Raw genomic sequence first — 16,111 nt, 5'->3', positions numbered from 1 at the left:
AAAAATTAAGAAGGTGCATAGACTCGGCTGGCTGGCATACTGCTGCGGCCACCAACACCAGCTAAATCCACCAGGACCCACCCATAAACACAGAGGGCACTTTGGTCAGGGCTCCCTCAAATACTGAGTTGACCTGCTCCCTGTCTATACCAGCTTTCCCCCATCCAGTATGTTGACCACTGCTTTCAACATTCTGGCAGGTGGATGCTAGGATTTGCAGTCCAACACACCTGGAGGACACCAAGTCAGGCCCAGCTAAACTGCACACCTGGCATGATGGTCCTATACATGACGACCCTCATATGAGACACTTCACTGCACAAGCGTGGTGGAGGGCAGCGCATGCCTTTGTTCCTGGCAAGATCATCACTCAGGCCAGCCTCTCTGTGCGATGTTTGACCAGGCCTGAAAACTTCCTTGGGCTACACTACTCAATGGAATAAAGATGCAACTTGGTAGTAGCAGACTCCTGCTTCCTGGAAGCGAACAGGAGCTATTTTCAACTAAGTCCTAGAGGTTGGATGGACACTAACCTGAGCTTCGTAAACAAAAAAATTACATAGTTTTGAGTTTCTCACTTCTGTAATTTGTATAAAATCTAAATTGGGTAGAATGTATGCGTGACCCAGCTGTGTTGCCTCATTAAAGTTAGGCTATGTAACCCTATTGTGTCAAAACGCTACCAGTTCTCTAAAAAAACTCATGGTGAGAGCATTGCCAGTCTCCATGCCCTAGAAAATCGAACAAAAAAGGCCAAGTTCTAATCATCAGCATTCCATAGGTGATAGCAAAGGATGTGATCTGCCACAGTCCTTTCACATTTCTTAAATAGTATCTTCTGCTTCTTAAACCTCATTAACAGTATGGGAAAGGCAGAATTTAGGCTTTTGGGATCAACTTTTGTTTTTTTTTTACAAGAATTCTGAGCTGGTATTAACTTTTAAAGCTCCAAACAGCTTGAGGCCATGATATCTGCAGGATTATCTCCTCCCATGTATATTTGCCTACATGCTAAAATCATCTTCAGATGCCCTTCTCCAAATGAGGCAAGGCAGGTTGCTACTAAGCAGATGTTCTTTTTGGTGGTGGCAACTTGGCTATAAAATATCCTCCCTAGAGAGGCTCAGCTTTACGGTCTCTTCAGCAGCAGCAGCAGAAGACTTTCTTATTTTATTTATTTAGAAGACTTATATGCCACCCCATTCACCTAAGCCTCGGGGTGGCTTACAAATAAATAAATATCACTAATACAATAAAATACAGTTGGAGAAATCCAGGCCAAAGTTGTTAAAATCAATAAATAAAGTCAACAATTAAAATGATGTTTAAATAAAAAGGTCTTAGCCTGGTGCCAAAAAGCAAATAACGACGGCACCAGGCAGACCTCTCTGGGGAGCGCATTCCATAGGTGGGGTGCCACCACAGAGAAGGCCCTCCTCCAGGTGCTCACCCTCCTAATGTCCTTCACGGAGGGCTCCCGGAGAAGGGCCTCTGCCACCGATCTCAAGGGGCGGGAGGGCACGTATGGACGTAAGCGCTCCTTTAGGTAACCAGGACCCAAGCCGTTAAGGGCTTTATAGGTGATAACCAACAACTTGAATTGGGCCCGGGCTTCAATGGGGAGCCAGTGAAGCTGACGGAGGACTGGAGTTATGTGAGCACAATGCCCAGTCCCTGTCAGCAACCTGGCAGCTCTGTTTTGCACCAACTGAAGTATCCGGACCATCTTCAAGGGCAGCCCCATGTAGAGCACGTTACAGAAGTCTAGTCGGGAAGTTACCAATGTGTGTGTCACAGTCACCAGGCAGTCATTCTCCAGGTAGGGACGCAGCTGATGAATCAGCCGAAGCTGAAAGTGCTCCTCGCCACCTGTTACTTGAGCTTCCAGCGAAAGTTCTGGATCGAGGAGAACTCCCAAGCTGCGGACCTTGTCCTTAAGAGGGAGTGCAACCCCACTCAGGACAAGATCAAGGTCCCCTTCCCCGAAGCCTGAGCTGCCTACCAACAAGACCTCTGTCTTGTCTGGATTGAGCCTCAGTTTATTGGCCCTCACCCAGCCCATTTCCTCGGCCAGGCACCGGTTCAGTACAGCCACCGCCTCACCTGGATTAGTGGAAAACGAGAGGTTGAGCTGGGTATCATCAGCGTACTGATGATTCCGCATCCTACACCTCCTGATGGCCTCTCCCAGCGATTTCATGTAGATGTTAAATAGCAAGGGGGACAAAATGGAACCCTGCGGAACTCCATGGCATAACTGCCATGGCGCAGAGCCATAGTTCCCCAGTACCACCTTCTGGAATCGGCCATTGAGATAGGAGCGGAACCACTGCAAAGCAGTGCCCCCACCCCCCAGTCCCGCTAGCCTATCTAGAAGGATACCATGGTCGATGGTATCGAAAGCCGCTGAGAGGTCCAGAAGAACCAACAGGGACGCACTCCCCCTGTCCTTCTCCCTGCACAGGTCATCATACAGGGCGACCAAGGCAGATTCAGTACCATACCTGGGTCTGAAGCCAGACTGAAATGGGTCCAGATAATCAGTTTCATCCAAGAGTGCTTGGAGTTGTCCCACCACTACCCACTCCAACACCTTGCCCAAGAATGGGATGTTTGCCGCCAGTCTATAATTGGTGGCCATCTCCGGATCCAGGGATGCCTTCTTTAGGACTGGCTGGACTACCGCCTCCTTTAAAGGGGCAGGTACCCGGCCATCCCTCAGAGAGGCGTTGACAACCTCCAGGATCCAGGTCCCTATCCCGTACTTGGTGTTGTTAAGTAGCCAAGATGGGCAAGGGTCCAATAGGCAGGTGGTGGGACATACTTGTCCAAGCACTTTGTCCATATCATCAGGCTGCAATAACTGAAACTCATCTAATAAATTAGGACCAGACGGCAACATTAGTTCCTCCCCTGAAGGCTCTGAATTACTAGTGGAGTCCAGCTCGTGACAAATCTGAGCGATTTTCTCCTTAAAATGCTTGGCAAAGTCGTCACAGTAGGCCGTTGAGGGCGGTACAGGGTCTTTCTTGGGGCCAGGATGAACCAGCCCCTGTACCACCCGAAAAAGCTCCACCAGACAGCATTGTGAGGAGGCAATGGAAGCGGAGAATTTCTTTTTCGCCACCCTCACCACCACAGCATAGGCCCGATAATGGGCTCTTAAGTGTGTTCGCTCAGATTCATCCTGTGATTTCCTCCATCTACGCTCTAGACGTCTCCCAACCCGCTTCATCGCCCGTAATTCAGGTGTATACCAAGCGGAAGAGTGGGCTCTGCCCAGTGGGAGAGGACGCTTAGGAGCGATCATGTCAATAGCCCTGGTCATTTCCCCATTCCATAGTTTGACCAGAGCATCGACAGGAGCACCAGTCTTGTCAGCCGGAAATTCCCCCAGGGCCTTCAGGAATCCATCCGGATCCATCTGGCTCTGGGGGCGGACCAACACAATCGGGTCCGCACCCTTACAGAGGTGCATCTCCTCTCCCAGGCATCTTAACTCTTTAGTTGTAGATGTTTTAAAATCCGTTTTATGTATCTTTACATTATAGTGCTGCATGCATTTACTCTGTTTTAATACTGTAGTTTTAATTTTTCCAAATATATATAATGTTTTAGAGTACCAGATTTATGTTTTAATTGTTGTAAATCACCCAGAGAGCTTTTGCTACTGGGAAGTATAGAACTGTAATACACAAATAAATAATTTAGAATTACTGTAGATCGGGGATTTTAAACTAACCATTACTACTGTTACACAATTGTGAGTCAGAGACCCTTGCCAAAGCTAAGTGCTACCAGCAGATCACAATTTACCTTCTACCCATGTCTGGTTTAAATGTAGTCATAAACCATGCAGAAAAAATTCCAAGGCTGCAATCCTAAAAACACATTTACTAGGAAACCAGTCCCATTGAACTCACTTCGGAATAAGCATGCTTAAGATGCTGTAACATGTTGTGCCATGCAAGTATCATTGAACATTCTTTGCCAGCAACTAGCTAGGCTCTTCCAGGTATCCTTGCAGCGTTCCTGGTGGCATTCCTGCTTCCTTCCCTTCCTATCTGAAGCATGCAGCCAAATGGCCAAGTTGTTGTTTTTAGTTGCGAAGTCCAAGTTGCAAGTCATGTCTGACCCATTGCGACCCCATGGACAACATTCCTCCAGGCCTTCCTGTCCTCCACCATCCCCCAGAGTCCACCTAAGCTCACACCAAGCAGGGAGGCGGAGATTACCCGTGCCACTTCCCCTGCTTTACAGAGGTTGCTTGCAAACCCCTGAGTTCAGAGGCTTGCAAACATCAAGGGTGCAACCTACTGGAAGAAGTCCCAGTTCAACTTTCTGAGCAAGCTCCCCCTCTTTTTTTTCAAGTAAGGGACAGTGTTGCGGGCTGGAGGGAGAGAAAATGGAAAATAAAAAGTGAACCTGAATCAGAATCACTGCTTTCAGAGGAGCTGGAGGAGTCATTGCTGGTGCTTGCTGTGTCAGAGGAGGTGTTGCCACCGCTGCTGCAGCTGCTACTGCTGCTGCTGCTGCTACTGCTGCTGCTGCTTTCACTCAGCCGGCTTGGGCCTCCAATGGACTTTGGGACAGCATTATTTGCAGCTGCGAGATAGGGAGGAGCAATGAACAAAATGTGGAGTGGGTGACGAGGAAGCAACAGTCAAGCACTAGTAAAGCTAAAACTAGGTAATTTTAGCCCCTGAACACAATAACGTGTTATTTCCACTGTGAAGCACAGAAGTAACATTTCCTCCCTCAAACATCATTCCATGCTTCACAACTCCTCAAGCATCATCATCTCTGGTATTAGAAAGTGTGCCAACCCTGATTAAATCCTATGGACAAAATCTCTGAGCACATGCACTTACGCATTTTCAGCTCACTTAAATCATAGCACCATCATGATTAGAGGAATAAAAGGAATTTGCTTCTGCTGCCTCGATGCCTACTGTTCTCGGGATCGGGTTGAGGAAAGTGATGTGAGGCCCCAAGGTTCTGTCCTAACTACAGAGACTACAGAACTAAAAAGATCTATTATTAACAGTATTCCTATGCCCATAATGGTTGCCAGACAGGTTCTTCCATTCTTATTGCTCTTTCCAGCAAATTAAATTACTGGATAAGCTTCACACAGGCGACTGGAGCAGCACCTCTGCCCTTCAAGGATTCTAGTCAATTCTTTTCCAAACCTGCCCTCAATACTTCATTGTAGAAGGTTCACCTACATTTTGCACTCTGCTTTTTAGAGCTGACATCCAGCAGCCTCCTTTCTAATTCTTCTTTCTTCTCAAAATTAAGTTGCTTCAATTTTTTCACTGCATACAAAAAGAGGAGCAGGAAATAAACACCAACTCTACCCAAATGAAAAAAAAATAGCTTATTTTTGTCCACATCACATACATACACACCATGTTTTTTCGGCCTTTTTCTCAAACAAGCCATTACGTATCTCTCTAGTTCTCTTAGTGTTGAGGCTTTGAGACTTTCAAAGTCTATTTCTATTTCATCAGGATTTGAGTGTCTCAGTGAAGGTTCCCTTGACTGAATAATATAGACCACTCTGCCAAGTTTCTCTCCAGGGAGTTTATTTATGTCCAAACTTAACTGCCTCTTTTCATCATAGCTCATAGGCTTGGTGTTATCCTCTTCCTCAGACTTGTGTGCTGGTTCCTCTTCTCGCTTGATCTTCTTTGAACAACTTGCAAGGGAGAAAATAAAAAAATGGGTTAACTACAGTGCCAACAGCTTTGAGTACAATTTCATACCCATAAGCTATCTTACATGTTCAAAGCCATTTTCCTCTTCAGCTTCTTCATTTGCTTCATCTTTCTCTTCTTTTGAATCCCAATCCTGTTTCTGACTTTGGTTTTTCTTTTCTCCTTTTTGGATTTTCCTTTCTTCCTCTTTTTTAGCCTGGGTAAGGTTGTTTTAGCCAAAGCTTGCAATTGCTGATGAACCGCCTTAAGCTATTTAAAAAGCAAACAAAACATTTGTCTGCATTTTAAAAAGTCTCTAGGAAAGCTAGTACAAAAAAGGTAGAATTTTACAGAGCTCTACAATATAATTTCAAAGGTGTGAGAGAAAGCTAGAGAAGATACTGATCCTTTATTCTCCTTTCTGCAGTTTTATCAATACAGCTGTGGGAAAAATGTAACTTGATTATCGCACAGGACAGTTTAGTTGCAGTCATACATTGCATGGAAACATAATTTTTAGAGCAATTACCAATGTTCATGCACTCATAAAAAAGCTTTTCCAATTTAGTTCCATCATGAAAGGTGCAGGTGCTTAAATTTATATTATTTTGATCAAAGTAATATAATCTCTGTCTTTATACCTCATTATCCAACCTTTTATTGGTACAGAACAAACTTTTTCATCCTGTTATGCAGCCATGATGAGTAAAACAGCTTTCCCCAACTACTTTCTGACAGTAGCCAATAAGAACAAAGCAAGTGGTCCAATTGACAAGGAAGGGAGATAAGGAAGTCCTGCCCCTTCCTTTTTCTAAACGCTTGTGGTTTGTAGTGGGCACTTCACTCTTTTACTACTTGTTAGGTGCATCAAAGACTTCACTTTTCGTTGGGCAAGCAAGATGAGAGCAGAAAAGAGGGAGAAGTAAGTTTAGAGCCTTTTCATTTGTTGATTGATGATGGTGAAAATTAGTTTCAGTTATTTATTGGTGGGAAAAATATTGTACAACCTTGAAACACAGGTTGTAGAATTGTGATCCCATATATAATCATCTAGGAATTTGCAACATATAGGAACAGTAAATTAAAGGGAGGTAATAATTCAGACCATATAGTGGGAATTAGTTTCCAAACAGGGTGGCCATTTTTTTAATTATGGAGTTGGGGCTAGTCTAAAATATCTTTCAGGAAATCTGTGAGTTATGAAAAGAGAGTACAAGAATGAGTCAGTTGGGGAAAGTTAGCTTGGCATATTTTCTATTGTTATGGGGATTAGAAGAGCAGTTGTCAGAGATGACCATAGACAGGCTGTTCTGAAAGGTGCCTTTCTCTATCCACCATGGTAAAGAATGTGCATGCTGAATCTGGAATAAAAGCAGTAGAAGCAAGCTAAGTGTGTGAAGGCCATGGCAGAAGGTTTCTTTCTGCTTCCACAACTGGTAAGAAATTGGGCTGACTATGATTTCTCTCTCACACAACATGCACTCTAGTCAAAACACAACACTCCACAGCTGTTATGCAATAACATATACATTGCCACCTACTTGATCCTGGAGCTCTGCAAGGCGTCTTGTTCTCTCTTCTTCCGAGTCCTCTGAGGAAGTGTCGCTGCTGCTTTCACTTGAAAGAGGTGCCACCGTCCTTGTGAGAGGCTGCAGCAGAGGCCTACAGATAGCTGGCTCATCAGGAATTTTGGCAAATTGCATCTCAAAGACATCCTTAATAGGAGAAAGTTAGCCAGTTTTAAAACCTCCTCTATGATACTTAGCTTGCTTTAGCAATTCTGGAATTTTAATGCAAGGCACTGTCGCATGAAGGCCCTGACTGCATATTCATTGGGATTTCAGGAATGCCCATTTTTTTCACTGTCAGTAACTTGCTCACCTGGAGTTTCCTTGCCATTGCCACCACCTCGTGGTCTGGAGAGTTGTATCTGTAGCAGTTCATAAACATTAGCCTAATATCAGCAGCAAATTCTTGTGTCTCTTTATACTCACGATTTTCCATTTTCTTCTGTGAAGAACAGAAGGAGGTAAGATACAAATTCTGGTATATTTATCTGATGTATCATTAATCAGCCATTTTCATGCTGTACCTTTCGTATTTTGGGGATTATAGGATTAGCCTTCATAGTCTCAGTCCCATAAACCTTTCTAAAGAAGCAGATTTGGAGTTCTGAGAGACATCCAACACTATATTGTGTTCATTAAGTTTTCTCCATTTAGTTAACTAAAGTAGAGATACATATTTTAGGTCTAAATCCTAGTTAATATTTTTTAGCCAACTAGAATTTCTTTAAAGAAAACTTCCTAAAATGTGTCAGCTGCATTAATTATAAAAAATCTATAATGCTTCTGTCACTAAAGTGTGCACCTCTCTTTTCTTTCACCATTTATTGCCTTTCAAAGCCAAAGTGAAATTATCTTTGAGCTCTCTCCTCAGGCCTTATCTCCTTCTCAGACTTCCAGGTACACTGTTTGCAGGTGTTATTGCTTAGATGTAAAGCAAAAGTTAGTCACAATTCTGGACCAGTGGCCAAACTGTGAAGAAATCAATGCAAGTCCCCATGGAGTAGGAGAATCAGCACAATTCCTTGTCAATGTGCCAGATCAGCAAATAATATCTACAATAGGAAATACCCTCTGATGTGTTTCCTGGTTTGGCATTAGAGTTTGGAACAGCATCAAGGCATCTTGAGATCTATATTGGAATAGATGGAATGTAAATGCTATAAATAAATAAACTAAGAAGTTCCCTTGACTGATTGCTTTAATATCCCTTTACACCTCTGTTCTATTTTCTTCACTTCTGCTCAAGTTCATCTTTTATCAGACTGACCTATCATTGCATCTCTCATATTCTGATCTTCAGTCCGCAAAACATTTACAGGGCAGTCTTACATATGTTTCCAATGGGCCTTACTGTCAGGTAGGTGTGTACAGCATTGCAGCCTTAAAAATGATTTCAAGCCTCTCTTCCACAGTTGGTGTGAAGTTTAAAAGCAATGCCATAGATGTTAAACTATGATTGCCAAGCAGAAAGATGGATTTACCATCTTACGTCCCCCATCTACTAATTGTTACCTGTGAACCAATGAATTTCATCTAAAAATCATCTTTAATCTTCCTTTCACCCCCAAAAGAGTTCTATAAACTTGGAACAGCTTTTACCACATTTTAACTTTCTGCACAAAGAAGCCATTTGGCCTTTACTAAGAGCATCTTGGTTCTCCTCGCAGATCCTTTTCCAAAACCAACACAACCACTTCCTTTGTAGCTTTGATCTTCTCCCCACCCTCCTATGAAACAGAGAAGTTCTAGGGAATGCTCCTCCTTTTATCAGCATGGCCTGGTTCCTATCCTGCACTCCACTTCCACACTGAATGCCTGGACACAAGTGCTGGTGATACAAACAGCAATACTAAGTCCTGATGTAAAAAATTGGCAGGATTTTCCATCAATTTCATCAATTCCATCAGATGAAAAGGGGAGGAAGATGATCATGAAGGAAATGGCTGTGCTGGGAAGGGGTGAAGGGTCATGCGGAAAGGAGGTGTCGATGTTATCAGATTGTTGACAATCACATCAAGTTGGTGTGAAAATAGGAAAACTTCGAATGCAAAGCCAGCAGCATCCACTATAAACAGACAAGAGAGTATCTTTTCCTATTGCAGTGGGTTGCTATATCCTTTAAAGTGTGGAAAGAATAACTCGTGAATGGTAGCAATGCAAATTAACTGAAGGTGAAGGTAAACATGCATGGAAGTTTCTAATATTTTAGGAACTAAGATGTTGGTCACTTCCAGCTGTAATCAATGTTTGTTGCATTTATAGTCCAATTGCAATGAATGGGACACAACTTAAACTTCATTGAATGCAACCCAGTGCTTGCAAGAGACTCTTCCTTTATTTGTCAATCTCCCTGTTCCTTCTTCAAAGCAGACCCATCTCTTATTGACTCCATTTGATGCTACTGCTTTCACACTGATTTCTTCCCTCATTCAGTGTTCTGTATCCATTGAAATGCCTCTGGCAGGATACATGCTGCCCTGTGTTCTGTGCAGAACACTTCCAAATGCAAGACTTGCTACCAGTCTAACAACATTGTGTAGCTCATCCTCCTTTCCTTCCTTAAAGAGTTTTTTCCTGGTTTGAAAAACAACAGCAGCATCTGGACCACAAATAAGTCCACAAATAAGGCTGGCTGATTGTGTCTGGAAGAACCTTCCTTGCCTAGCACAGAGTGCGTTCAATAAATATTGAAGGTGGTACCACTATAAGGGGGTCTGTCTCTTGGCAGTTTTCCTACAAGCTTAATCAATGTCTATGTTTACTGGAGAACCACTGTGATGAAAGGATGGAAAGCGGTGATCCATTTCCTCCTTCCCTTCCAACACATATACACTCAACCACTCCCCATGGTAGAGCAGGAAGTCACAGTCCTTACTTTCATCAAATAACCGCCTTGCCTCTAGGTTGGCAGCTGACGGTTAGATTAAGCACATCAGTGAAGGGTGGAGGATAAAAAGGCAAGAAGAGGCTTGGCCCAGGGTTGCCATTGCCATACAAGCACAGCCTTCTAGCCAGTCTTCAACTGGCTGCAACAGTGAATGGTGGCTCCAATATCAGAAGGGCACCAAGTCCACTCTGGGGCTCAGTCTGAACTTTAAAGGAGCTGTTCATTGTGCTAATCTATTTTGGGGCTAGGGTTCCCCAGCTTCTTAAAAGTCCAGACTTCAGCTTGGAGTGCATACAGCACCCCACTGCTACGGCAGCCACCAGCCTGAATTTGTACTGCTGTTAAGAGATGCTGCATGAATTCTGATCCTCTGAGGATCCAAAATGTAGCTATACACTATACCTCAGCACTCTATCTGTACACGTGTACTGCATAATTTATACGACCTTAACAAACAACCGCACTGACTATGCTGAAACCTACTTACTTTAATGGTTCCAAGATCCATGGGATATTTAATAACATCATGATAATCCTCGAGTCCCAAGGCTGTAACATCTACTGGTTTATAAAAGGGCCAAGCATATGCTATGTGCTCTTTGGAAAACAATTCTTGGAGGATCTCATTACAGTATTTTAAGGAGTCTGATAACTTTGTGTTTTTTATGAGTTGTGGTGGTTGCTGGTCTGCCAAGCCTCTGTTCAATAGGAACTCTTCTTCACATTCTTCTGTAGAGGAAATCTTGACGACTTTGGGATCATTGAGTGCTGGAGAGGATTCACTGCTTGCTGGGATGTTTTCAGTAGTGGTATCAGCCTTCCTTTTCACACCCTTTTCAATACAAGAAACAGATTTTAACAAAGCTGGGGACTGCAGCATTTTTTATGTGTTCCAGAAATCTTTGCGATAATGCAGCCACACATCTAAGTGTCACTCATATGTGGTTTCTGCTTTTTCTTTAAAAAATTCCTTTCAGATCCTACAGTCAGAGATCTTTCCTAAGAAGGTAAAAACTGCATTTTTCACTAAAGAGATTTATTTTGACTTTCTCAGAGTCACACAAAAAGAGAACAGGAGATCTGGAGAGCTTCAGTTTTCTTGGTGAGCATTTGGTGGACTTAATACAAGCATTAGAACAATATAATTTTTAATATTTATGTAGCAATCCTATGCTTACTTGGAAGTAAGAATTACTATACTCAGTGGGACTTTATTCTTAGTAGGTTTGCACTGACAATATTTTGGAAGTGGTGAAGGAGGCAGATTTCAAAAAAATCTGATTGTTGCAGGACTTGACATTTCCTTTCAGAAGACCATCCCAGGAAATTAATACTAGTTACTTAGTTGCTGCATGGAAGCTAATGAAATGATCCCAGCTCCCCAGAAAACAATGAACAGCTGGGAAGCTTGCTGTTCTCCAGTACTGAAATCAGTGCAATTATTAGCACAGTGTGGAATGTGCATTTTATTGATACAACAACATCAAGGCCATTTGTAGATTCCCAAAAAAACCACAGGATCATTTAAAAATAAGATGGTTGGATAAGTATGATGGACATCTATTAATCATGGTCAAGGCCTCCTCTCCCCATTATCTCTCATTCTGGAGTTATTTAAATTTGGGTAATTTGATAGCTTTGAGTAAAACAAGTACTCAACCATCTTCGGAGTCCAGGCTTGTAAGAATATAGCAGGTTGTGCTTACCTTGCTTAAAAGAACCAAGGGCCCGATCCTGTGCATGCCAAGACAGAAAAATGTCCAACACTCCTAAAATGGGAGTTACTGAGAGTTGTAGGACTTCTTTCTGCCTGAACAGGCATTGGATTACACCTAGAGGGAAAATCTGGGATTGTTACCTCATCCACCCACCACAGTCCAACAGGGTTGTTACTGTGAGGGTAAGATTGAGAAGAGGAGAATATAAATGTAAGCCACTTTTAGTTCCTTGAAAGGAAAAAAAGATGAGATATAAATCTGATAAATAACAATGCTTCTTAAGACAGTAGGGCTGAGAGAAGCCTCTCTTCCAAAGTCCTCAAAACCCAGACAGGTTTGTATAAAAGACAGTCTTTCAAGCAGACTGATTCAAAATCTGTTCATTTGTTGTTAGTAGATGCATGATTTAGGATTCTGCAAGTAGGACTTGCATCAAAATGTTGTAATTTGAAATGTTGTTGCTCAGAGTTTACCTCCATACCTGCTAACGCCCAAGTTTTCCAGTCTGTCTCCCTTCCCTAGCCACTGAGCTGCAATAGATGATTCCCTTCTTTGGTAGTTATCACAAGGATACTTTGTACAGTGGAACCTCAGCTCACAAATACCTCAGTTCACAACCAAATTGGGTCGCGAAGAGAAATTTCAGAAAAGTTTGGCTCAGTTCACAAACTCCACATTGGGTGACAACCATGATCGCGTCCATGTTGCTGCACGAAGATGATTGCAGACATCTTCCCTGCATGAGTGCGACCACAACTGCGCCCGTCTCCCCCCTCGAGCGCGAGCACGACTGCGATCATGCCCGTCTTCCCTGCACAAGCGCAACTGTGTTCCTGCCCGTCTTCCCTGCACGAGTGCAACCGCGATCACGCCCATCTCCCCCCCACCCCCCAGGATGATCGCTATCGCACAATCACGGTTTGGAGTCTCCCTCCAAACAATAACCTCCCCCTCTCACCTAGGTTACTGCACTGTACTTTGTTACTTCGTTGTTCTTTGTTACTTTGTTTCAATTTTTTGTGATTTAAAAAAATACATACAGAACGGATTAACCTTATTTACATTGAACCTTGTGAGGAAATTTGACTTGGCTCGTGACCAATTCAGGTCACGACCAGAGTTGTGGAATGGAGTAAGTTCGTGAGCCGAGGTACCACTGTACTTTTGCAGACATTGTGCTTTTTGCAAAGACAAGCCACCTTTTTGTGTGTTAATTAATCACATGTCAAAATGGCATCGTCTACAACAAAATTGTAGTTTAAAGCTGACTTGTTTCTACTCAATCTGAGATTAACTATGATTTTGGGGTTCTGATGACTCATTCAGCTGTACTTAATTCAGAAAAGAAGCTTTCAGTCTCCTCCTTGCAGCTTCTGGGGAAAGAAAGGTAGAGTGCCCAAGCCCAAAGCTTATTGCATCGCATCAGCCAGGTTATGGATGAACCAATTTATATTGCAGTCTGTGCAGTGGTATGCCAGTTATTGCTGAGACAAATGTTCATTTGTTTAGACATTCCCCATTCCACTTACTTTGGTTACTGTTTCAGTGGCTGGCATTATATTTGAGGACAGAATCACCGGTGAGGGTTCTGGGAGAAGCTGCTGTGGCATGGTCTTCATCATCTGAAACTGTTTAACTTTCCTAGCTGGCTTTGCCTGTTGGCTTTGCTTAACTGGTGGGATTCCCAGTTCAGATTCTTCAGCAACTAGGGAAATAAAGTGCAACTCGATCAGTAAAGAACTCTTAAACCATGTTCCAAAAATGGATGCTGCAGACCTTTTAAAAATCTTTGCCAGTGTGTCTTTTGTCATAGCCTGAAGACAGTCTTGTTTACAGTGGCACAGTACTTAAGACATCACTAGCAAATCATGATAGCCTACCACCTATTCAGTTTAAGATCTGGGTTTCCTACCCTTCAATAAGGGCACACATGGATACATGTAAAATACCTACAATGATGGCTGTGCTCTGTTGCTGAAGACATGTCTCCAGCTACTTCACTGCTTATCTGTTTACTTTGCAATAGCTTACCTTTCATTGACTACCTAAGCATGGTACGTAAATGGACCCCAATGGTTGTCATTTGTTAAAACAGAGATGGTTTAAACTCACAGTGGATCTAATTATATTTATTAGCGATTCAAACATGCAGCTTTATTATCCAAGCAATGATGGAAAGAAACATCATTGGATCCCATACAGTGATGGAGTCCAATGTGTTCTGTATGTATGCATGTTGCATGACAATAAATCTAAGCAGGCAGTGGAGGTAACTGCTAGAGGTATGCAGATGGGACTTAAAGAATTTGAGTGCTTGGGTGAGCAGGTGAGCAAAGCTTTACACAGGCACATTCAAAAACACCTCCCTCTAAAAAGAGAAAACAGGTGTTTTTTTTTTCAAGAAAGCTATCAAAAAGTCAGATCATATCCTTATTAAAACCAATAGTTGGAGCACATAGTTTAGCTTTCATATGAAATCAAGGAGAAACGAGCAGAATCTGCAACAAACATGTTTCTGGTAGAGAACTCCAGGGTAGCAGCCAACAATCCATGCCCTCACCCATGCAGCATCTCATCATTCCATGAGCAGTACTTTCAGCTTCATTGGGCTGTTTTGGGAGGTGGGTTGGCCCTTTAGGGTTCTCTTTCTAAAGACTGTTTATTGTTGCAAACCTTGGTGTTCCTCCAAGCTTACTCGTATTGCTTCCCTTTTGAGTGCAGAAGGTGTTCTCTTGGCTGCATGAGGATCAGCACTGAAAGGTTTTCATTAAATCAATTCTGAATGGAGGACATACACAGCCTCACTTTTCATGTAGCTTCAGTTATCCCTCTCCACCAAATTATCTAAGTAAACCACCATCAGGAACTATATTGCTAGAAAACCAATATGCAAATCTCATGAGAACTTCTGTAGGCCATGAGAGAATTCAACATTAAAGGTACATCTGCATTTATGTGTAAAAGAATACATTTTGGGATTTTTTTTTTTGCCATACAGTAAACTTTGATTACTTGGGGCATCATTGTTTCCCAAGAATAGACCAAAGATAAAGCCAATTTCAGTATTGTAAGAAAGACTTAATGTCTTGTCAGCTAGAACTAGACTGGGCTTTTGCATAGTTAATTTACGTACGTCTCAGATATACAACTTTCTAGTTTACTACTTGGTTTTACAATCAGAGAATCAGAGTTGGAAGGGACCTTAGAGATCATCTAGTCCAACCCCTTGCTATTACTGCAGAACGTCACTGCAGCTTCCCTAATGGCCATCCATAAAATGGCCTAGAGTTTTCAATTTAGAAAGTACATTCTTTTTTCTGCAGCAGTTCCACAAAAACTGAAAAGCTGTTAGTAAATATTCAACAACCTCTATATGCCCCTTGTTCTAGTCATTTGCAATGGATGAGGCTCCTCTCCAACATGAAATATTTTACTACAAGGTTTCGACAAATACTAAAATTGTCATTCAATTTGTGTCTTACCATCTGCCTTTTTCGCTTTCCTTTTCCCTTTATTGATCACTACCATTTTCTCCTCTGCAGGCATCTGGGCAACTTTCTGCAGAAAAACTTTTTCTAGCTCCTGGGCCATGAAAACAATGTCATCACCTGGCTGCAATATAAACACCATAGTTAACTACAGCATCACCTGGAATCCTGGTAAACTTTTCTCCAGCCTGGCACTCTCAAGGTGTGTCAGACTATGATGGTACTTGGGAGGAAGGGCAGGGGCTTCCCATTAAATGTTTGATCCCAGAAGCCATGAGTTGTAAGAGATTCCAAAAAGCTCATTCAGATCAACTCCAAATCTGTAACAGTGCAATTGCACCACTGAAAGGGGAGGTAGGCAAGTTGAGATAGGATACTGAAGTAATCTAGTTTCTGCCAGAAGCAGTCAGCAGGCAAAATGAACACAGCATGCATGTGTAAAGGCAGGAAATCTTGAGTTAATTAACCCACAATTTGCCTTTGTGCATGCCGGACACATTCCATGGGCATTCTGAAAATTTAACCTCTAATCAGAGGTTGCTGCGGGATGCCTGAATTCAGACACTATAGGTTAATCATGAGTAAGCAACCCGCAGTTAACCTACTATTAGGTTAATCACCAGTTGTTTAGTACTGTTGTCTAAATCAAAAATGTTGACCCTCTTTCAGCACACGGGCTTAATTCAGTTTTGGAAAAGCTCTCCAGAATGAAAATAGCAGCATATTTCAACTTGAAGACCATACTGCCAAT

At 42.6% G+C, this 16,111-nt stretch overlaps 1 protein-coding gene across 1 annotated transcript in view; it reads right to left on the bottom strand.

Annotated features, from left to right (window-relative positions):
- The window catches only part of BRDT (bromodomain testis associated), a 32,783-nt gene that overhangs the window by 12,945 nt on the left and 3,727 nt on the right, over positions 1-16,111 (bottom strand). The window contains 9 exon segments of the mRNA XM_044432246.1: positions 4,426-4,618; positions 5,200-5,318; positions 5,400-5,701; positions 5,785-5,969; positions 7,241-7,414; positions 7,581-7,709; positions 10,642-10,986; positions 13,402-13,577; positions 15,355-15,484. Coding sequence (XP_044288181.1) covers positions 4,426-4,618; positions 5,200-5,318; positions 5,400-5,701; positions 5,785-5,969; positions 7,241-7,414; positions 7,581-7,709; positions 10,642-10,986; positions 13,402-13,577; positions 15,355-15,484 — 1,753 coding nt within the window.

Source organism: Varanus komodoensis, unplaced genomic scaffold (assembly GCF_004798865.1).
Source record: "Varanus komodoensis strain SLA01 unplaced genomic scaffold, ASM479886v1 scaffold24, whole genome shotgun sequence".
Lineage (NCBI taxonomy): Eukaryota > Metazoa > Chordata > Lepidosauria > Squamata > Varanidae > Varanus > Varanus komodoensis.
The sequence above is the reverse complement of the archived record's forward strand: the minus strand, read 5'-3'. Positions and strand labels throughout refer to the sequence as shown.